Source organism: Vespula vulgaris, chromosome 11 (genome assembly GCF_905475345.1).
Source record: "Vespula vulgaris chromosome 11, iyVesVulg1.1, whole genome shotgun sequence".
In the NCBI taxonomy this organism is placed as follows: domain Eukaryota; kingdom Metazoa; phylum Arthropoda; class Insecta; order Hymenoptera; family Vespidae; genus Vespula; species Vespula vulgaris.
In genome coordinates, this window is record NC_066596.1 from 7,074,075 (window position 1) to 7,096,973 (window position 22,899).

General features: G+C 43.0%; 7 protein-coding genes across 8 annotated transcripts; 6 read left to right on the forward strand and 1 right to left on the reverse strand.

The window, feature by feature from the left end:
• Window positions 1–5: 5 nt before the first annotated feature.
• LOC127067788 (cuticle protein 16.5-like) lies at window positions 6–2,475 on the forward strand. The gene is made up of 4 exons (XM_051003121.1): window positions 6–39; window positions 198–515; window positions 1,731–1,844; window positions 1,935–2,475. The coding sequence occupies exons 1-4, from the start codon at window positions 25–27 to the stop codon at window positions 2,355–2,357; spliced, it is 870 nt and encodes a 289-aa protein (XP_050859078.1). The 5' UTR covers window positions 6–24; the 3' UTR covers window positions 2,358–2,475.
• A 1,866-nt stretch (window positions 2,476–4,341) lies between these two features.
• LOC127067423 (cuticle protein 16.5-like) lies at window positions 4,342–5,268 on the forward strand. Its single transcript, XM_051002272.1, has 2 exons — window positions 4,342–4,475; window positions 4,673–5,268. Exons 1-2 carry the CDS (start codon window positions 4,458–4,460, stop codon window positions 4,928–4,930), a joined length of 276 nt encoding a protein of 91 aa, XP_050858229.1. The 5' UTR covers window positions 4,342–4,457; the 3' UTR covers window positions 4,931–5,268.
• Window positions 5,269–7,584: 2,316 nt separating this feature from the next.
• Window positions 7,585–9,668, forward strand: LOC127067416 (tubulin beta-4B chain-like). The gene is made up of 5 exons (XM_051002259.1): window positions 7,585–7,803; window positions 7,858–8,322; window positions 8,471–8,775; window positions 8,845–9,142; window positions 9,237–9,668. The coding sequence occupies exons 1-5, from the start codon at window positions 7,747–7,749 to the stop codon at window positions 9,453–9,455; spliced, it is 1,344 nt and encodes a 447-aa protein (XP_050858216.1). The 5' UTR covers window positions 7,585–7,746; the 3' UTR covers window positions 9,456–9,668.
• Window positions 9,669–10,593: 925 nt separating this feature from the next.
• LOC127067417 (cuticle protein 65-like) lies at window positions 10,594–12,381 on the forward strand. 2 transcript variants are annotated; one of them, XM_051002261.1, is made up of 4 exons: window positions 10,594–10,839; window positions 10,927–11,121; window positions 11,623–11,817; window positions 11,928–12,381. In XM_051002261.1, exons 2-4 carry the CDS (start codon window positions 11,110–11,112, stop codon window positions 12,198–12,200), a joined length of 480 nt encoding a protein of 159 aa, XP_050858218.1. In that variant the 5' UTR covers window positions 10,594–10,839; window positions 10,927–11,109; the 3' UTR covers window positions 12,201–12,381. The 2 variants fall into 2 exon arrangements, with proteins under 2 accessions (XP_050858218.1, XP_050858217.1); XM_051002260.1 differs by having other exon boundaries at window positions 10,594–11,121.
• A 151-nt stretch (window positions 12,382–12,532) lies between these two features.
• On the forward strand, window positions 12,533–21,519 carry LOC127067789 (uncharacterized). Its single transcript, XM_051003122.1, has 6 exons — window positions 12,533–14,309; window positions 15,203–15,471; window positions 17,240–17,671; window positions 19,187–19,314; window positions 19,599–19,773; window positions 20,002–21,519. Exons 1-6 carry the CDS (start codon window positions 13,925–13,927, stop codon window positions 20,947–20,949), a joined length of 2,337 nt encoding a protein of 778 aa, XP_050859079.1. The 5' UTR covers window positions 12,533–13,924; the 3' UTR covers window positions 20,950–21,519.
• On the reverse strand, window positions 15,002–15,538 carry LOC127067419 (larval/pupal cuticle protein H1C-like). Its single transcript, XM_051002264.1, has one exon. It carries the CDS (start codon window positions 15,475–15,477, stop codon window positions 15,199–15,201), a length of 279 nt encoding a protein of 92 aa, XP_050858221.1. The 5' UTR covers window positions 15,478–15,538; the 3' UTR covers window positions 15,002–15,198.
• On the forward strand, window positions 17,243–17,870 carry LOC127067418 (cuticle protein 70, isoforms A and B-like). The gene has a single exon (XM_051002262.1). The coding sequence runs from the start codon at window positions 17,321–17,323 to the stop codon at window positions 17,690–17,692; it is 372 nt and encodes a 123-aa protein (XP_050858219.1). The 5' UTR covers window positions 17,243–17,320; the 3' UTR covers window positions 17,693–17,870.
• Window positions 21,520–22,899: the final 1,380 nt, after the last annotated feature.

The following is a 22,899-nucleotide window of genomic DNA, read 5'->3' on the forward strand; positions in this document are numbered from 1 at the left end:
GTCGAATCAACAAGTGAATTAAAAATGTTCAAGCTCGTCGTAAGTGAAAGCATCGTAATTAAAACTCTTTGCCATAAACAATTGAGATAATTTTATCGAAGGCATTTAAGAAGAGATATACGATTTAAACGATAGATATTATTTAACATCGTCGGGTGGAGAAAAAAGATACGTATTTACACGAACGTTTGTTTCAGAGCTTCTTCGTCCTCGTAGCCGTCGCGTGCGTAAACGCCGCGCCAGGCGGATTAATCGCAGCCCCAGCAGCGGTTGCGGCCATTCCGGCACCAATTGTCACTGCTAGAAGCAGCCAAGTTGTCGCGAGAAATTACAATACGTTCGCTGCCGCACCATTGGCCTACACCGCAGCTGCTGTCGCAGCCCCTGTAGCCGCACCGGTTGCTTACACCGCACCATTCGCAGCCGCACCAGTGGCATACACCGCACCATTCCCAGCGGCAGCACCCTTCGCATATGCCGCACCCGCTCTCCACGCCGCACCCCTCGTACTTAAATAAGAACTTTTACTTTCTTCCTCGGCTCGATTATGTCTACTGATCTTATGTTAGAAATATAAAAAACTTTTTCATCCTACACAAACCATACTTTGTTTTTAATGTCACATCCCTTTCAGCTTATTATCTTCAATATATGTATTATAAAGACAGCTTCCTATAAATATCTCGATTGACATCGATGAAATATCTGTCATATACGTTGGCAAAGTAATTATTGGATATAATGCTAACATTGCGTCTCTTTGATCTCGTTACAGTGTCATAAAATTATCAATACCTCTGAAGATTCTCTCTCTCTCTCTCTCTCTCTCTCTCTCCCTCTCTCTCTCGTTGTTGCAAGTCATTGTCAATCCAACTGAACCACGTTTGTAAAGATCCTACGAAATGCGCGAAACGAATAGCTCTGGATTCAGATATGACAAGTTTTTAATTAATGCAGATGGCGAACAAAACGCGTCGTTCAAACGAGAAATGGAAATGACATTTAGAGGAAATGAGGTTCCGAAGAGACATTGAATGGTGCTAGAACACTTGCTCCTTTTTCATTACAACTAGTTAGAATTCTCGATTGTTTCATCGTGAAACTATCACCTTTAATAACATTTTTAAAACGATTAAGACGCCTCAAAGATATTTTAATTCATTCATTAAATTCGTCTTCCTTTCTCGATCAAATATATAACGTTTCGAGAGTCGATACAAACTTTTGTGATATAATATGTATTGCGTAGAGACGCATGACGATATTTGCTCGACGCAGAGTACATAACTAATATCGATAGGTAAAATAAAATTGTTGTTTGAATTTAAATAGAGCTTATGCAATTGCTTTGTTAACTTTCTTCTCATGTTGTTTATTACTATTTTATTCATTCTATGAAGCAATCGAAAATCGAAAAAAAAGTAAATAAAAGTGTACGCAAACGTAATGAATAAATGATGTCTGCCGACGATAATATTAAAAATATAATCCTTGACATTTTCTTGGTAATTTATACGAAAATCCTTTTCGTAAAGGAAAGGTCTTTGTGAATCGTGAAATAAGAATCATTATTAAAAATAATAATTCCTAATCAATATGCATGAATTTATAGAAATCGCGGTGGCAGTAAAGTCACGGCTTATCGCTAAAACCTTAACGTTCTAGGTCGTGAAGTTCGGTTCATCCTTTACGTAATCTATCGAGAGCTCATTGTGAGCTCGATCACGTAGAAGAAAGAAAGTGTATTGAATGGTCGTTGGGACTGGTATAAAAACGATAGCAGTTCGGACATTGGCATTGTACGGTGCTTCTTCGAATCGAGCAACATGAACTCTTTCGTTACGGTGAGTCCGATCGATGGGACATCGAAACGATAAAAGACAATCTCGCCTAATAAAATTCTGTCGTACTAACGTACTCGGGTGTATTTTCAGGTAACAGTCGCGGCTGTGCTCGCAATGGCGCAGGTTGTCCTGACCGGAGTGGTTCCTGCGGCTCCACTCGTGGCCGCTCCTGCGGCACCGATAGTAGCCGCACCAGCAGCGGTTGCGGCACCTGCGGCAATTGGCTATGCCAAGGCTGTACCATACAACGTTCCACCGTACGCGTCTAGAGTCGACATCAGCTCGAAAACCATCGCTGCGCCATTCGTTGCATCTGCACCCTTCGTAGCCGCAGCACCAGCCGCACCGGTCTTAGCCGCGGCACCAGCCGCACCGGTCGTAGCCGCGGCACCAGCCGCACCAGCTCCGATCGTCACCGCACCTGGCCTCTTCCAAGCTACTTACGCCGGAAGTTTGACCGCTCCTCTCGCTCAGTTCGCAGCTGCGGCTTACGGACCTACGGTTTTCGGCTAAACTCCGATGAAATTGGATTGATCGACGACGATGTTGCATCTCTGGCTGTTCATCTTCTTTTTTTTTCCTTTTTGTTAATGCTCGTCCACCAATAAACGTTTCTTACCACTCTTAATAATCTTTCTTCTTTCTACATTCTTTTCCAAAGCAAAACATTGGGTATCATCTCGTTTGGGTTCGATGGTTCGTTATATCGCAATTTCGATCTCTTTCTTTCCTTACGAATAGAAAGCATGCTACGAATAAATTTCACAGTCCTTCCCAACGTCTTCGTTAGCGTGAGAAAGCAAATTATTACCCGATATAATTAACCCCCAAGGCGACTTATGTTTTGCCAACCTTAAGCTCTTTTCAACGAGAGTGCCTTTCCCTTATGAAATTGTACACGTTCCAAGAAATATGCACATACGTCCTGCCGCATGAAGGAATTGCTCGTGATATTCTCGATTTTCCCTTTTGCGGGAAACAGGCTTCTACGTAAATAACGTATTTTTTATGTGTGCGCGTGTGTGCGCGTATAAGCACTTCTCTTTCTATCCGAGTGCATCCTGAAAGGAGCCCGAGAAAGAAAAGGAAGAACGTGAGTCCTGTAAAAGAAATCCGGGCAACGATCGACAACTCGATCTGGTTCAACCTTGCAGCAGAAACCTTGAAGATTATATCCTGCTTTTGAAATACGACAACGACGAGTAAGAAAGACGGGAAGTCGCTGAGAAAGGCTCGCTATTTGCGTGAAATTATTATAGAACGAAGAACAAACTAAAAAATCAATTTTACACAATGATCGTTGGATTATAAGATCGAAGAATTCGATATAATGATCGTTAAATTAGAAGATTTAAGAATCCAATAAGTTTGAGAAAGAAAAAAAGAGTATAGTCTATAATCGAGAAGCATTCGTTTTATTCTGCAATAAATAATTTCGTTAATAGATATCTCGTTTCTACGCACTCGTTACGAAATCAAGCCAATTAAGACGGTAATTAACTCGAGACAAAGATACGAAGGGAGTCGACTAATAAGGATTTAAGAATAAAAAGGATCCGATTGATAAGAGATTTTGATGTATGTGTATCAGAGAGACAGTAGTCGGTAATATCGCGTTTCACGGTACTGATATCACGAAAAAAGAAAAAACGAGGGGCTAAGACGCCATCGTTACAAAAAAGGTAAAAAATTTGAAGAAGAAAGTTTATAAAATATATAACGCTGTTATACATCGCAACGATTCGCTTCGTCGATAAAAAAATTCGAGACACGTTCCGAGGTGGACGATAGCTGCTTCACCCACCGATGTCTCAATAGGGAGAAGAAATTGTACGAAACGCTTGTTAAAGTATTTAGGACGGTCTCTAAGCGATTAATTTTCCAGAAGGTGACCGTTGCAAAAGATGATTAAAATTACCTCGTTAAAACGTAGACGTAACATTCTGATACGTAATCGTACTATCGATGATTCGTAGGATATACATTTTTTGCTTTTGAAGTAATATATAAGTTTTGGAAGCAACATATATATATATATATATAAATAATCGAAACGAATATGATTTTATATGGTCGCAATATTCATTGCCGCAAATATGCCAATCAAAAAGATCGCAAGCACGTATACGATCGATATCGATCTCGTGGAACGATCGAACGTTTTGTGAAACGAAATCTACCCGATAAGATCCGTAAGAAAAATCTTTCTCTTTTCAATGTCAATCTGCCGGAAGTTGCTCCACGAGATAGGCTCGCAAATCACCTACCGGGCACACCTACGATACGAAACTAAGCGAAACGCGATCTTTGTTTTTCGCCTCACGTCTCGAATCACGATCGAATTTCGTTAAATCGTTCGATGGAGTTACCAAAAAAAGAAGTTCCTCGAGACGAAGGCGCAACGCCGATGGAACGGGTGGCATCGAACGGGCGTGGCCAAACGTACGCAGAGGTCATCTAGTATGCAAGACCGTGATCCTCGGTATTGTGAGATAGAAGACCATGGGGTGGGAGTCTTTGTTGGAAAGCGAAACCACCTATAAAAGACAACCGCGCTCATCGATGCCATCGCAGTTTTAGCAGCTTAACGTCCGAGCGAAATCTCCAAGCAAAATGATGACCAAGATCTTTGTAAGTCTTTTTATCTATTAATAATCTATTACAATTTTCAATCGATCCCTTCAATGGTATTGAACGTTCGCTCGTTGTTGAAAAAAAGTCATTCATCATTTTTGAAATCTCTCGAAATCGTTATCTCAAAAGAGATTTGCTTTTATCCGATCGCGATCTAACTCACCCCTTCTAACGAGATCTATCCTTTCTTTTAGATTCTCATCGGCGCCCTCGTGGCTGTTTGCTCCGCCGGTATTGTACCAGCCGTACCAGCAGCAGTTCCAGCGGCACTCACAGTTGGTACTTACGCATCGAGTTACAACGCTCACGCCATCAATCATGCCCTCGCTGCACCTTACGTCGCTGCACCCGCGGTAGCCGCTGCTCCTGCAGTTGCAGCTGCACCCTTTGCCTATTCGGCCCTACCAGCTGCTTACGCTTACTCCGCACCCCTAATCGCTGGAAGACGCTAAAATTTATCATTAGGCAAATTCAACGTTCAAGATGATATCCAACGACCTTGACTCAACCATAGAACCGGACGAGAGGATCTCTCTCGACTTTTGACAAGAGAAAAAACCACGTTCTACCGAATTTTTCCATCGAAATTGTTTTACGATCGAATCATCACCGTGCATCATCCGTAGATAAGTAGATCCTAACTGCGACGATGCGATCGGATAAAACTGGTTCTGATCTCGACTACACCACGATGCGAACGATGACTTGGTCTCTCCACTCTACACCACATCGCTTTCTCATATCACGCTCCTACTCGGTCGATCAATAAATCATTTTTTCGATACCGCAAGTCTCTATAAGAATTTTTTAATCCTTCGAAAACAGTCCTAAACATATCTACTTATCTCTTACTATACCAAAGGAAGGAAATATATTTTTCAAAAAAAACATCGATTAAATAGAAACGCTGCTGTTGGACCAAGACGATAATTAAAAGGGAATTTTCCTTAGAATGCGTTTAATGAAACTGACCAGAAGAGTTTTACAATCTAATCATCCGTATGGTGTAAGTGCGGGAATCTTTGAAACATTAGATAGAATACCTTTCTAACGTACTTGACGTTTAACATTTTCTTTCAAATCCAATTTCCAAATCCGGTAAACGGATATATATACATATATATCTACATAAGCGTACAGGTGGATCGGCGTTTACATAAATGTCATAATAGCTAGGTTCAAAAACTCTTGCTCAATTTTTACGTGCGTAGATACGCCTCTTTTATTATTACCTCTATTCGCAAAAGAACTCGTTGTGCGTACATAAGTCTTCTAACTATTAACGCGAGTTCGAGAAAAGATAACAGGTACCACACGACACGCCTATAAGACACTGTTCGGGAACCACTTCTCACGTATGCAAGTCATGCGAGACAGTTTTCGCATCGAGTATCACGACAGTGAGCAACTCGACGTCGTTAACCTCCTTTCATATAGAAAAAGTCGACGCATAACAAGAGACTCGTCGCTCTATTCGCAAAAGAGTTTCGATATTATTTTTGCAACAGTCTTTAGGAAATAATAATAATAATAATAATAATGATACCTTACTGTTTTCACTACGTGATTGTCCAATCGACGATGGTTAAAAATCGACAAAAGTCTACAGGAAGTAAGTAGGATGCTTCCGCTAGTAGCAGTTATCCTAACGATCGTTGATAATATTTCAAGAGAAATGGAATAAAAATAGAAAATCCGGTTTAAAGGTCTTTATTCGAAGCAAATTAGACTGTCTATTGGTAGGAGATGTCGTAACCGATAATAATCCATATTATATATATGTATATTGATATATATATTTATAAGATATCATCGATATCGACGAGGTGTGCCTAGCCGCAATTATGTAATTTGAGCAGCAATCAAGAGCGCATGAGTCACAAATTCTGCAGTACGGAATGTATCATTGATTTAACGCAAATAATGATTACGATACTCTGAATCGAATCGGTCTCTGATTTACACCGACGAAAATGCATGTGCTTCGGTAAAAGTGAAAGGTCTTTCGCACGATATCGAAGCCCTCCCACGAAACGGAAGTAGTAGAAGCGATCGTTAACATAGAGTATGAAACGTATAAAATATTTATACTTGTGATATATATATATGTGTGTGTGTATATATAAGCCCTATAAGAAGAAATGATTAATTCACATCAGAGCGATAAAAAAATCAGCTCATTTACTCATTACGATGTAGCAATTTATCCAAGAATCGTATTGTTGTCATAATCGATATTAGAATCATACTGATAAAACTAATAAAACGACACCTCGGATAAATAACTTTCGATTTCGACGATTATTTATTTGAAGAAATGATTAATTCATGTTAGAGGGATAAAAAAGTTAGCTCGTTTACGTAAGGACGTAGCAATTTATTCAAGAATCGAATTATCGATACGTCGATTAGACGATCATAATGAAAAAGCGATTGATACGATTGACGTCAAGGTCTCAAAAATCCTCTCTCGAAAGAAATCAGCGTAACCTATTGTAGGGACGTATCCTATTGGCGAACGAGATGGAAAACTATATATTAATCGTTACGCGTCATCGTTGCTCTATGTTAACGCCTCGTACAACGCACGTATGTACATTTCACTCTCGCTTCAAAGTCCTCCCTTGAGTGAAGTTACCTTCGTTCAAAGACGCAGAGATAAAAAAAGAAAAAACGGATGAAAGATTTCAAGCGGTCGTAAGAAGCAAGATTGCGTCCTTCTGTCTCCGTTCAGTTTTCTCGTTCGCATACTATGTATTTACTTACGTGGTACGTTCGTACGAGCGTTCATCGTCCACCAAATTGCTCGTGATCGAAGCTTCTTCGACGCGGCCATTAAATAAGATTTATATGAAAAGCGAAAGGTAGTTACGAAAAAAAGAAGAAGAAAAAAAAAGATCTTTCTTTCGCCGTTCTTTTTTTCCCCTTTCTCTCAATCTCTTTCTCTCTTTCTCTCCTCGTCGCAAAGTAACGAACACATACGAGTGACTTATTTTAATTACGATCGATGCGTATCCGAGCGATATCTACTTTCTCATCCCATGGCCTTCTTTAGAATGCCTCGTCCCATAGACTCACGCGACGAATCCAAGGCGACGAAAACAAACGAATACTCGTTGACGTCCATCATCAACTTCGACGATATTTTTTTTTCATTTCTCTTTAGCGATAAGATTTCTTCTCCGGCTTAGGCGTAGGGCATCTTTTCGTTTCGTGATTTCGTGCGTCGATTAATCAACTGGGACTAGATTGTCAGGATTGTACAAAAATGCGTGAAATCGCTCATCTTCAGGCTGGCCAGTGTGGCAATCAAATTGGTGCTAAGGTAAATTACGATCTCAGCGGTTTACGTCTTAATCGATTACAAATCGCTTGACAGTTTTGGGAGGTAATATCCGACGAACATGGAATCGATCCTACGGGAACCTATCACGGTGACTCGGATCTGCAATTGGAGCGTATAAACGTTTATTACAACGAAGCGACCGGTGGAAAATACGTTCCAAGAGCCATACTGGTCGATCTGGAACCTGGTACAATGGACGCGGTACGATCGGGCCCATTCGGTCAAATATTCCGACCGGACAATTTTGTCTTTGGGCAAAGTGGTGCTGGTAACAATTGGGCGAAAGGACATTACACGGAAGGCGCAGAACTGGTTGATTCCGTCCTCGACGTCGTCCGCAAGGAAGCTGAAAGTTGCGACTGTCTTCAGGGTTTCCAATTGACCCACTCCCTCGGCGGTGGTACCGGTGCCGGAATGGGCACCTTGCTCATCTCCAAAATTCGAGAAGAGTATCCGGATAGGATCATGATGACCTTTAGCGTGGTACCATCTCCCAAGGTATAATTCACGATGATAATTTATACGGTAACAGTCGTATAATTCGTTCGTAAAGGGATACGCGAATGCGGTCGCTTGACGTATTATTAACCTGAACGATGTATCAAATCGTTCGCGTCCTACGCTCTCTTCCTATCTCCTTCTCCAGGTGTCCGATACAGTCGTCGAACCTTACAATTGCACCCTTTCGGTACATCAACTTGTTGAGAACACGGACGAGTCCTACTGTATAGACAACGAAGCGCTCTACGATATTTGCTTCAGGACCCTTAAATTAAGTACACCTACTTACGGAGATTTGAATCATTTGGTCAGTGCAACTTTGAGCGGTGTTACGACCTGCCTAAGGTTTCCTGGCCAATTAAATGCGGATTTGAGAAAACTGGCCGTCAATATGGTACCTTTCCCACGATTGCATTTCTTCATTCCCGGTTTCGCGCCTTTAACTTCAAGGTAAACCACAAGATGGTGGATATTCGTTCGATAAAAGATATAAACTATGACTATCGATTTTATTTGCAGAGGATCGCAACAGTACAGAGCGTTAACTGTCCCAGAGCTAACGCAACAGATGTTCGATGCAAAGAACATGATGGCTGCCTGTGACCCTCGACACGGTCGTTATCTCACCGTTGCCGCTGTATTCCGTGGAAGAATGTCGATGAAAGAGGTGGACGAGCAGATGTTGAACATCCAAAACAAAAACAGTAGCTATTTCGTCGAATGGATACCGAGCAACGTTAAAACAGCTGTCTGCGATATCCCACCACGAGGTCTTAAAATGTCAGCGACCTTTATCGGCAATTCCACGGCTATACAGGTTATCGCGTTCGCAGATAGATCCTCCGTCCTTATATTTTTATCGATCGATCGATGAGATTTCACCTGTCGAATATGTTTTTCACCTTTCTTAGGAACTCTTCAAGAGAGTCTCTGAACAATTCACGGCCATGTTCAGGCGCAAAGCTTTTCTCCATTGGTACACGGGCGAAGGAATGGACGAGATGGAATTTACGGAAGCCGAAAGCAACATGAACGACTTGGTATCGGAATATCAGCAGTACCAAGAAGCAACGGCCGAAGAAGAAGGCGAATTCGACGAAGAGGAGGAGGGCGAAGGCGCTGACAATTGATTGACTATTTTTTTCTTTTCCCCCCTTTAGATCCTCCTCCTCTTGCCCTCAATCTCGATCGTATCTCAATTATCAACCGTTTCAAACCGCATGTATAATACTCGGAACGAGAAAAACGGTTCGTGTAGGAGTACAGTGTGTCTGTCGTTTATCGAAAGTTCCATTAAAGAATGCAATGAAAAAAACTGTACAGAATAAATGACTTTGCAATAATATATTTTTTATTCGTGCGTAATCGACAATCGATTCTCTTTTCGCGCTAGGTTGAAAGGAAAAAAGGCTTTTATCGTTTCCAACGCGTCCTCGATAGGCTTCGCTTCGTCAGGGCGAGATAAAGTAATAATAATATGCACGGATGGAATTTCTAAGAAGACTTGATCGCCGATAGGTACGTTCATTGTTATTATTCAAGATCGTACGAATCGTAAATTTTAATAAGTGGGTGTGGTCGCTTTACGCCGTTAGTTAACGAGAAAAGCTTGAGTACCCTGTCCTTACCGTGGAAAAATCTCGTCTTTCCCCTGACTTCGTTCAGAATGCGGTTGACAATCGCGTACGATAAGATCATCGTCGTAATTACCTAAGAATTACAAAATTATCTGCATTGACCTTATAGGGAAGGAAAACAACAAGAAAATAATAAAATAAAAAGGAAACCGTCACAAGTGATATTTCCTTTCCCGTCACTGGGTAGAAATAAAAGACGCAAAAAAAAGAAAGAAGAAAGCGACAAAAAATCCAACACAGCCTTCGACATGAGGACACGAAAATTTCTCACTGATCGAAGATCCTGCTACATTTAGCAAAGATCAAGAACGTATTCGCGTTCGATCGAGGATCGATCTCGACTCGAGGCAACCCAGACGCACGATTATTCTACATCCGATCGGTCGAGGTCTCGCTCTCTCTCTCTCTCTCTTTCTTTCGCTCGCTCAATAGAGTCCTCTTCACGCTCGAAGGAACATAGACAAGATCATAGACGCGTAGATAATTACTGAAAGCATGGCAAAGAAGTGGGGAAACGTCATAGAGGGGCGATGTATCTCTTTGAGAACGCGCGCGCGTGAACGTACACACACACACACACACAGAGACAAATATGTAGTTGCGGTGAAACATATACAGACACGTTTTCTACCTCTTTCTACGTTTTCGAGCCGTAACATCGAGCTGTCAAGGTAACCATCTAAGAAGTTCTTCTCACGAGGGGAGTCGTGTTATTCGAGTGTTACACCGGTAGTCCGCATCGCGATAATGATTTCGTCCTTCGTCCCAACCACCTCCACATACCGTGGGTCATCGAGAAATCCACGGATCGTAGAGACCTCGTCGGATCTAGGTGAACGTGTACCAGTAACGACAAACCGTATACTTCGTCTATCCGGTGAGCTACCCCGCCCAACACACTTTAGATCCCTCGCAATATATACTATACCTACGAATTCGTAACTTACCTCCGCTCGCCGCACAGGGAGAAGCTTTTTTTTCCCATATTTCCACCGTTCTATGTGTTTGACGCCTAGACGAGAAACGATAGAAAAGGATGAAGAAAGAGAGAGAACGCTTTGCTGGGGGTATATAAGTGATACACTAGGTACGTTCCTTAGTCGGTCTACGGTACCTACTGACAACATACATTCAACAATCAGACAACATGTTCAAGCTGGTGAGTTGGTTTACTAGCCGATCGCGGGAAAGGGCTTACATTCTTCTCGAGAATTTTTTTTTTTTTTAAATCTATCTGTATAATATTTTTTATGTAAATATATGTATATTCCCACCGACGCTTACGGCAACGAGTAGGAGGAATTACGAATCGAGTGCCGCGCATATATTTTTCTCGACTTTCGAGAAAGTAAGTAACGCGTATAAGAACATGACCGGTACTGCATACAATGATAAAACCATCCATCCCATTGCCCGTATGCAGAACTCGTGCGTTTAAAATGACTCGGAGAATAACGTGAGTAATTCGTAACATTTAAAATGAACTTTATACGTTGTAGCTCGCGGCACGACGTGTCTCTTGAGTGAGTAAAAATCCGTAAGAGTAGCGTGGCGAACAAAATTTTCAAAGCCCATCTTTGAGACTCTTGTTTAAGAAAAGAAAATAAAGAAAGAAGAAAGAGAGAGAGAAAAGGAAACACACGCTCCCGACTATTTTCAGCTCATTATCTTCGCACTGGTGGCATACGCCTCCGCCGGATTGTACTCGGGATACGGTGGATACGGTGGATACGGTTATGGTGGATACGGTTATGGAGGATACGGTTTGGGCCATGGAATCGCAGTTGCACCAGCTTATTCGTCTGCTCTCGCTTACCATGCCCCCGTCGCCACCAGCTATGCAAACACGTACAAGGTAAAAAAGAATCTATGTTAAAAAAAAGTACATCGATTCGACGCGAGAAACGGTAGAATCTTAAAAAGTAAGAAGATATAATATACGTCCGCTCGTTTTATTTTTCTCAGGTCGCGTTGGCTCCTACGGTGACCAAAGTCGCGGTTGCGGCGCCTGCGGTGACCAAAGTCGCTTACGCGGCACCGACGATCGCGAAAGTAGCTTACGCCGCACCCGCTATAACTTATGCAGCTCCAGCCGTGGCTCCAGCCATCAGCTATAGCCACGGATATAGTATCCCACCTTCGGTCACCACTTATGGCCATTCTCTCGGATATGGTCTGGGATACGGATACGGACTCGGACACGGATACGGATACGGCCATGGTAGTTACTATCATTGAAACCGGAACCCGAACGCATCGATGGTCCGTTCTAATCGATTCTTTCCATTAACGAAAGATGTATAGCGATTGTACATAATGTGTACGACGACTGAACCAATCCACCTACCGTCACGTACGATTATCACCAACCTCCCCCAAAAAAGAAAAATATATCATGCATGTAATTAATTTCCCTTAATTATCGGTGCCTTGTATTATTTTCTCTATTTCATTTTTTACCTGAATATACGAGCGGCGTATATCGGCGAGCGAGCCTCCGTCAAAGTTTCGAACATCACTGAGACTCGCAGTGGTGTTTTATAGGCTTATCTTAGAACCGGTGTACAGTCTACCTGTCAAAAGTTAAAAGCTGCGATACGAGTTTAAAAAAAAAAAGAAAAGAAAAAGAATGAGAGAAAGATGAAATAGACGACGAGAAGTGAAATTCGAAAGTGGGTCAAGGATGAGGGAGGTTCCTTCGGTGGTATTATACGCACCATGATCGATCTTTTTCTTTCATTTATGGTGAAACGCCATCAACGTGTCAAAATCATCCGATGATCCATTATAATCAAATTTTTATTCCTACATTTTTTGTATATCGATTTCGTTTCGTACGAATGACTCTTTCTTAACGAAATAGTCGCTCTAATATCGTACTAATTATTATTCGATAAAACGTCGTTTAATAATTGATCGAGCGTTGAATATTGGTTAGCTTTGAAATCAAAGAGTCGATCCTTTCGACACAACGGAATTATTATTCTCTTGTCGATTGCACAACGAAATGAGTTTCGTCCGTGCGAGTAAATGGGACGGAGCAAATAATAGCGTGTATTCGACCGAAAGCGAGAACTCGAAGAGATTGATAGTTGACATCCGATCGAGATAAATCAATTTCCCCGCTATTTACTCGAATGTTCCACCGACTAAGGACCTATCGCGATCGTCGACGTTTGTTAACCTTTTCGATTATCGATAGATATTCATGCATTATGAAAGTCGCTTGTTTACGAGCCTCTAGAGCTTTGAAACTTCGTTATCGTACTTCGAGGATCGTTGCGTAAGAAAAATCTGCACCTCTGGTATGGTTTAAAAATATTCCAACTAGAAAGCAATGAATTTCAGGACCGTACGAAAATTCTTCATACGATAGAAAACTCGTGGTAACGTTAGAATGTGTAGATACTTGCGTATCGCGAGTGAAATCGATCGTACAACTTGCACGGCGTACGTACTTTGATCCGACTAATACTCGTCAAGCGATTATCGAGAAGATACTGGAGTCGATCTGGAGTCATCCCTCTCGTCATATCGTAACGTCGAAATAAGAGGAAATTTCGGGAAGCCAAAAGGAGGTTAAAAATCTCGAGCGAACGAGATTCGTGTCGCTTATTTATTCTGCACGATACGTACTCTTTATTGGAGCAGGGTCGTCGTTTGGTCGGGCTCCACCCAGATCGCCTTATTGGAAGAATCGAAGGGCAAGATAATATTCTGCGTAGGTACAGACCGGTGATCAAGGTTCCTGCAAATAAAGATCGTTCTCGACGCGACGGGAATCGAGTGAACGTACGTCGATGAGAAGGACGTCGTTACACCTTGCACGACGCAGCCAATGTCAGATTTCATTGGTACGAGGCATATAAAAGGTGGGCCAGTTCTACCAACGAGCATCATTCGATAAGCAGCAGCGTTTCGAAGTTTCCAAGAGAACGAGAAGTCAGGAAGAACTTACGAAGATGTTCAAGCTGGTAGCATTCGTCGCACTCTTGGCTTGCGTCTCCGCAGCACCAGGAGGATTGATCGCACCGGTCGCAGCACCGGTCGTTGCGGCCGCACCAGCGGTTGCAGTGGCTCACACCATCCCGGTGGCTACCAGCTACGCCAACACTTACAGAGCACCGGTGGTCAAAGCTGCACCGGTCGTAGCAGCCGCACCAGCCCTCGTAGCTGCACCGGCCCTCGTCAAAACCGCACCGGTCGTAGCGGCCGCTCCTGCCCTCGTCAAAACCGCACCCTTCGTCGCCGCGGCTCCGGTCGTCCACGCTGCCGCACCTCTCGTCCATGCTGCTCCGGTTGTCGCTGCCCCGGCTCTGATCAAAGCTGCACCCCTTGCTGTCATCCACTAAGAAGACAATGCTCTAGACTAATATTTATTTCGCCATGACCAGATCAACCTTTTTTTCATAAATAAAGCAACAGTTTTATCCCACATCTTATTTACCAATTATTTCAACGAGTCGTACCTTGTCCAGTTTGAAAGATGGAATCATCGTTACCAGATTATCTTGCCAGATGTCTCATTTTCTAATTGTCCCAACAAACTACTACTGGAATTAGAAGATTAGATTTTGTTTCATGAACTTCAAATCGTTACGATCGTGACACAGAAGGAAGTTTTCAATTTATCTTATAAATTTATCTTCGATCTATGATACGTAAAATAATCATATAAGATATATATTATACTTTTAAGGAAACGTAGACAGAGAATATCAAGCAGCTCCAACTTCTTACATTTCGTTATTCTTCGAAAAGACTTTCTATGAGATTTATTTACGCACACGTATTCGACGCGTGCGGATAACTCGACGATGCGTACGTACATCGATTATTTTTAATTACTTCGTTAATCAGCACACGTGACTCGTCGTGAATCGACGTTACGGCCTCTTCGGTAATCGAACTATGAAATAGGCAAACTTGGAAGAAATCTTTCGACGTTGTATTCCAAAAGTACGAACCAAGAGCGGAGATTGAAAAAGAAGGAGGGAAAAGATATCGAAAGACAACGACGAAGAAATAAAAGAGGTAGATTTCAATTGAAGTGCGTTAATAACATTTATTAGATATTTATCATAATCGTAAAATTTTCGTAACAGCGTATATAACATCAAGATTCATGACGAAACGAAAAAGAAAAGGAGAGGTCGGTCGGTCGTAGTCGTGTTTCTCTTTGAACATCGTCGCAATTCGTTCGATCGTTCATCGATAATCACGGTTTCCTCGTGATCTAGTGAACGAGACTGACGGCTGGTGCGGCGTAAGCGAAGTGAGAAGTGTGTGCGGTGTATGCAACCGGGGCTGCATGTGCGGCATAAGCAACTGGAGCTGCATGAGCGGTGTAGGCAAGAGCCGGTGCATGTGCAGTGTAGGCGAGGCTCGCTGGGTGAGCCGAATAAGCCACGGCTGGTGCAGCAGCGACGAGAGACGCAGGTGCGCCGAGATATCCTGGTGCAGGTGCAGCTGCAGCGCAGACTACGAGGATGGCCAATACAACGAACTTGTACATGGTTGAATTTCTTCGGCGTTCTCACTCGTTTCTATTTTCGACGACTTGTGACGATGCTGTCGATCGACTGACTGATGCCATTCCCAAAAGACATAGCCTTTTTTATAGCTCCTCCACGCCCCTAAAATCGAGGTAAAAAAAGAAAAAAAACTGGTTCCTCGATGGACGCGCTTGGCACGGACTACCGGGCCAAGGACTTCCGGATTACAATTTCGTCGATTAGGAGATTAAGATCGCGAGAAGAAAGGCCCGGAGAAACCGGAGCGTGTACGCCGTCCGTTGCGAAAATATGTATCGTCAAAATCAGAGAGAAGGGGCTCGACGTACCCGAGACCGTCTCTCCGACCGTGACCGCTCCTTCTTCTTCTTCTTCTTTTTCACGTTTCGTGATTCGTCTTTTCCTTCTCTCTCCTCTCTGACTTTAACATTTATTTTTCTCTCCTGCGATACTCGACGAAAGTAATCGCACGCGTTCTCGTTTTTTTCGAGGTACCTACTTAACATCTTAAAAACCGCGCGAGTACTTCAAGTTCGTGGGAAATGATATAATTGCGAACGAATTAATGTTTTTATTTATTTTCGTGGTCATGCCATTTAACGAGATAATTATAAGACGCCGAGAAAAGTAGGAGGAGGTCGAAAAGAGGAAAAACAGGGAGAGGGAGATAAACGGACTCTCTCGTATCCGAAAAAACGAACGAGTTTGCTCCATCGCACGTACATACGTTACGTGAAATTAAGTAAGTCGAGCATCTACTTTCGCGGATTGTGTCACGCCGACGTCTCTTGTAACGACCCCTCCCTTGCTCTCCTAGAAACGACAATGTCCTCGTAAGTAGGCGTTCAAGTAGTTTCGCGCCAAGTTGCCCAATGTCGTGTACACGACTCATCGGGATAAGCGCGTAATAAATACAACGTTTCTCCGTATGCGCTTGTCACCAAAATAAACGTACGATTACGATAGAAATCGTGCCAATTATTTAACATCCCGACCGCCCAACCACCATTGTCCTGCGTCCATCTGTACATGGCCAGCGATTTCACATTACGCATATCTCCTACCATTTTCTACTATGCAAATCCTTGAATTACAATAATTACGCAACGCGGATCATTCCGGATCACCGACCTACTCTATGTACGGTGACGTACGATTGTCAAATATCCCCTGGATAGTAAAGCCGTTTTGGTCTTTAGTCCGCGTCTTTAGAATTGGAATAGAAAACATTAATTATACTGCCGGAGAATCTATCTATCCAATATCGGTTTGAATATTTAATATGCGAAAAGCCGTCAAGCGACCCTTATCGTAATTCGCTCGAGGTGTTTACGAGCCATCGACTTCGCGTTCTATGAGACTAGGAAGTAAGAACGTGTCTCAAACGTTCGTTAAACTTGCCTAAGATACGCACGAGGCGAACGATAACGATCCCGGATCCGTCGAAGATCGTAAGGGCCGCTGTTGTTGATCCTTGGTAATGTTTGTCGAACGTGGTAAGTGGAAAGAAAAAATCGAAAGACTATTGAGAGACCCTGAAGGAGACCGAAAGGAAAGGAGGAGAGAGAGAGAGAGAGAGAGAGAAGGAAAGGGAGAGTGAGGGAGAGAGAGAGAGAGAGAGAGAGAAGTAAGGTAGGGTAGGAGGAAGTCAGACAGGAGTGGTAAATGGTAGAGCGAGTAGCAACAGGACTCGCAGGAAAGCCATTCGGGAGTTTTGGTGGGAGAGGTCAGTCTCTTCGAATAAAAGGGCGACTACTCTCGTAGTCCGGCATCACTCGCTCTCGAGCAACTCTCAAGCGGTTTAAAGTTGGAATAGTCTCGACTATCGAAGAAAAGGAAGAAACCATGTACAAGCTCGCTGTACTCGTCGCCCTCATTGGTTGCGTCGCTAGCGCACCAGCACCAGCACCAGAACCAGCACCAGGCTACCTCGCTCCAGCTCTCCATGCCGCACCTTTGGTGGCTGCAGCCCCTGCAGTAGCAGTTGCCCATTCCGTACCGGTCGCCACCAGCTACTCCAACACCTACAAGGTCTCGGTGAAGAGCCCGCTCGTAGCTGCCACCCCCGTCGTTGCGGCTCACGCAGCTCCTCTCGCCTATGCAACCCCGCTCGTCAAAGCTGCTCCCGTCGTCGCGGCTGCGCCTGCTGTCGTCGCTCATGCCGCACCCCTTACCTATGCCGCCCACGCACCCCTCGTCGCTGGATACATCCACTGAAAATGAGACACAGAGAGGGAGAACGACTTCGGCTCCGATTCTCTAGTCAGAACGACATTCAAACCGGCTGTTACAATCACTTTAGACATCTGGACGAGACATTGGCGAAAACTTGGATCATAGCTCGTTGATATTATCATGATCGATCAATAAATTCCTTTTCTATCCCCTCACAAAATTATCTTGTTTTTGTTATTTCGTTCGTTTTACTTCGTTCTCGCTCTTTCCTCATTCTTTTCTTTTTCTCTTAAATCTCCACCCGAGTCCCTTCTTATCCCATTATCGAGTGTGGCGATTTCTATAGGAACGGCTTTTCAAAGTTCTTCGTCCGAAAAGATAACGTATCTATCGTCTAAGAGGAATTCTTCGAGACACAGAAGTACACTTCGACCTTACGTAATCGAGATTGACCAACGCGAATCGAAACGCGATCGATTTCGTGACTCGTAACGTCGAATTTCTTATTCTGCTCGCGCAACGTCCGACGCCTCTTCGACATTTTCATCCGTTAACTTTAAAATGTCGTTTGCCGATCTATGCGCATTATATAAAAAATACGTACACACGCACGCACACACACACACACACGTATATACGTTCGAGACGATTCGCGGCATATAGGATAACAGGCTATTAACTCGCTTCTCTGAATGTTCAAAGTATCATTGCGTAATAATATCAATAACGCTCGGTACTAATACGAGGACGACGGAGTAAATACATTTGAACCCTTTTACAATCCAGATACATAGTCATTTCCGATAGATTATATAATTAAAGTTGCGTAATTGGATCGATCCGAAATGTATTCATCGTAATGAAAATGTGCACTTGAGCGCAAGTCCCTTCGACGTGTTCACCATGTGTCATTTTCGTAGCTTTGTTAGATTTTTGTGTTGAAGCTCTTTTTCATGAAATAAAGCAACTACATTTTTTTTTACAGCTTTAGATAAATACTAATCAATATTCATGATAACCGACGAAGCAAATTATAAACTACTCCTTTCTATTTTGCCACAAATTTCGGGGATCCTCGGTTGAGATAAAATATTCTAGATTTTCATCTTTGATATGCAAATGTCGAAAGAAAATTTTTCTTCGAGATACGATTATCCTTGAGGATAAACGAAAGAGGATAAGGTAGAGAAGCCGAGAGAGCCGTCAAAGATAAAGAAACCGGAATACACGAAGCGAGAATATAAAAACAATGGAAGTTACGAACATGAGGGAAATAAGTACGAAATGCAGACCTTGCGAGCAAGAAGGTTGGTCCTCTTGGAAAAATCACGCGAGGTATGCGAGAGAGAGTGAGAGAGAGAGAGAGAGAGAGAGGGAGAGAGAGAGGGAGGTCCGGTTTTACTCGACTGAATCGATACGCAGAAAAATCAACACGAGCTCGTGGGCTACCAGGATATCCTGGTGAACCGATAACGAAGAGAAGAAAATCATCGGCTTGAAATAATTTAAATTTTAGATTTACAAATGATGCTTAAGAAGGATCGTCAACCTATCGAATCGAGATCTCGATACAACCTTGACTGGTTCCCGGACGTGAGCAACTATCTTCGCTGTGCCTACGCATACGTTTTCGGTCAACGACCCTTATGTTTCATATGCTCGACGTATCTTTTTTATAACGTACAATCGAGCATCTATTCGCTGCAAAATGTAATATTTCTGAAAAAAATATATCGTTTCGTCCAAATAAATGTCCTATTGGCCGAGGCTATCAAAGAATCACGTTACTTATTTCCGCCTGCAATAATTAGTTTATGAATTCGTATAGACGATAGTCAGATTCAAAGGACTTGAAAATTTACAATTTCAGTTTTACATTTGTTACCTTACGAAAATTTCCAAGCGCGATTACGATTCGTCATTTAACAAGTACTCGATCCTGACGAAGCTGTAGTATATATCCAGACAGGGTGTTACTACTGAACAGACCTGTATCCGAAGGTCTTTCGAAGAGCACGGAAGTCTTCTACTATATAAACCTTGGAGAACCTCATCCGTGCAGATCAGTCGCAGATTCTCAAAGCGCAGCTGGAAAACGAAGAAGCTCCGACATGTTCAAGCTGGTGAGCCGATTTACAAAACAATTGTTTAAATCAGAAATGCGAACCCACGTGAAAATATTTAACGATCTCCGATTTTCAATATACGATTTTTTCAATTTCCGATTTTACGATTCAAAAAACTTCTCCATACGTCGGATGATGTATTCAAATCGAATTATTTCAAACGAATTCTTCCAGAAGATAAAAATCTGAAATTTACAGACATTAGAGAATTTGTTTCATTCACAGGTGGTCCTGTCCTGTCTGTTGGCCGTTGCGCTGGCGAAACCAAGCGAAATCGCGCCAGCTATCGTAGGAAATCTTATATCCGAGAAGAGCATCGAATCCCACGGGAACAGCGTGGTTCACTCGGTCGCGCCGGTGGTTGCACCGGTGGTTGCACCAGCCATTCCGCTGGTAAAAACTATCGAACCGGTGTTACCGGTGGCCAAGGCTGCAGCCGTCGTCGCTGAGAAAACAATAGAGTCTCACGGACATTCGATCGTTCATCATTCAGCCCCGGCAGCAGCCGTTTCCTACTTAACACAGGCGACTCCTGTCGTTTCAGCAGCACCGCTCGCGATAACTGAAATCAAACAGTTGTCAGAGAAGTCTCAAAAGACGCAAGAGACTTTGGAGAAATTGGAATCCCCTCAGCAGAGCAAACAGTTACTCGAGAAGATCGAGAACGTCGGTCGACAAGCGATTAATAACGAAGCTTCCAACGTTTCACCGAAAGCAGCAGGAATCGTTCAGGCTTCAGAAAGAACAGAGTCTCAAGAAAGGAACGAGTCCGAGAAGAGCAGACAACTTTCGGAGAAAAACGAATCTTACGGACAACTCATCCTTCATCAGCAGCCTGCACCTGCGACTCTCTCTTACTTGGCAGCTACTCCCCTCGTTTCTGCTTTAACACCCGTAGCGCCGAGCGTGATCGCTCACACCTTGAAGACCGGCAACGTCGTCGAGAAATCGGAATCACTTCAGTCGAAGCAATTGGCGGAGAAATTGGAAGCTCTCGAGAATAGTGCTATTCAGGAGGCTGCACCTTTGCTACACGCCACGCTGCACGCCGCCCCATTCGCCTACGCAGCCTCTGCCCCTGCTGCACATCTTTATTATTATTCTTATCCTGCCGCTGTACTCGCTGAAAAATCCATCTCCAGTTATGGCCATAGCATCGTTCATGGCGCTTAAATTATCATCATCAAGGATTCCCGTTAAAGCTGGATATCTTTCTCGTTCATCGTTGACCCTACATTTTTTAACGATCACGATAAATTGACGAACGACACCCGCCAATGCTCTCGTCAAAACCCATTCTTTGGTTTGGACCACCTAGCTCGAACTGTCGATCTCTACTCGATCGGTGATTCCTTCTTTTTATTTTTCTTTAAACTTTCTTTAACTACTCTTATCTTATTTCCATCTCGCAGACGACGCATTCTCCTCGCTCATTATTCCTTAGATGCATAGAAGCTGGAACAGAGTTCTCGAGTCCTTGCATATCTTCGAATTCTCCGAGACAACGAGAAGCGTCCTCGTCTTCGAGGCCCCGTGTTTTAAAAATCTTTCATTTCGGACGAGATCTTTGTCACTCCCGACAAGAAACTGCCAAAAAAACTGGCCGTCCGACTGCGACTCGATCTGCTTTATTTTTAAGTATTAGCTTTAGGTACGAAACGTCGATACTTTTGTGTACGAAAAGAAAACAATTAAGCATTGTATACGTACTACTTCATGCTTTTATGATTATTATACTTGAATACATTTATCATTAGAACGATCTTACGTTCCTAAAACCTTCGCGGATCCTTTTTCACAGAGTATCAACGATCTGTAATAAAAGCAAACCGAGCTATATATCTTCTGATACGTCAGAACAGACGAATAAAATATATCGACTAAGTAACAAAAAGTAGTTGGGGAGACGACAAGGCCATCGACGAGACTTCCGGCTAAGATTTATTTCTTTGGGATACATCGTCGGGCGTGTCGCAACTTCATTTACAAGAGTTTCGACCTCGAAGTGGAAAGTGACGAATTTAGTTCGGCCGATCGACGAAAAAGCCGTTTCACGGTTCAGCACGTCTATCGATCAGATTGAAAAAAAAACCTAACGTTCCGAGTTATGCGACTACCGAGCAAAGATTCGCTCTGAAAACGTCGCAAGTAAATCGACGTTTCGAATGAATCGATTCGTCGAATCACTCCCGTAATTGTCTATCCCCCGTGAAACGATAAAAATGTTCGAACGATTTTGATAATCGCAACGTCATCCTCGATGATTCTTTAGAATATTTTCGTTTATATTTCTCTCGATATTCTTCTCGAGATTATTCGAGAATCGGCTTCGAGCGCTCGAAGGTACAGACAATAGTTCGTCGGGTACGGTAAAATCGAAGGAGACCTCGGTAGTACGCGCCGATCCACGATCGTTACGAGTTACGATCCGCAAACTGGTCACGAAGATAGTCCGTATTTTTGTGGTCTGACTAGGCACGCCCTTATCCCTTCTTCCAAGCCAACCGAACGATTCACTCGTTCGAAAGGAAATATCGGCAGGTAGTAAATCCATAACGTCATTCTTTTCGTTTTTATTTTTTTATTTTCTTTTTGTTTTGCTATTTGTTTTCGTCCTCGTCGAATAATAAAATTTCTATCGTATTTTCTCGTGGAGAAAATAATATGTTCACGACGAAATTTGTTGTACTTTTATCCAGAGGAAATATTTTCTCTCTTTTTTTTTCTTTTTTGTTTTGCAAGATCTTTCGCTTCTGATCTCTCTCTCTCTCTCCCCTCCCACTCCCCAGTTGTTAGAGAAAACCGACTCCAGAAACTTTATCGACCAGGTATGCTGTTCCTTCCCGAGTACCCGATCCTGTCTGACTTATGCATTGACTGGATCGCCAGTTGTAAAGCCGCATAAGGATATCTACGAGCATCCAAGGTCTCGGGTGAACGAACGAGGAGAATTGCAATGTACTTCGTCTCCTCTCAGAGTTCTTGTAGGCTCCTTCTCGACCTATCAGCTTCTTCTCTCTTCGTTCGTTTTCAGGAATCCCGATAGCCGCATTTACGAGAGAACGTACTTACCGATGGAATTACAGGAGGAAAATATAGGGCAGTCGCCACGAGGAAATACGA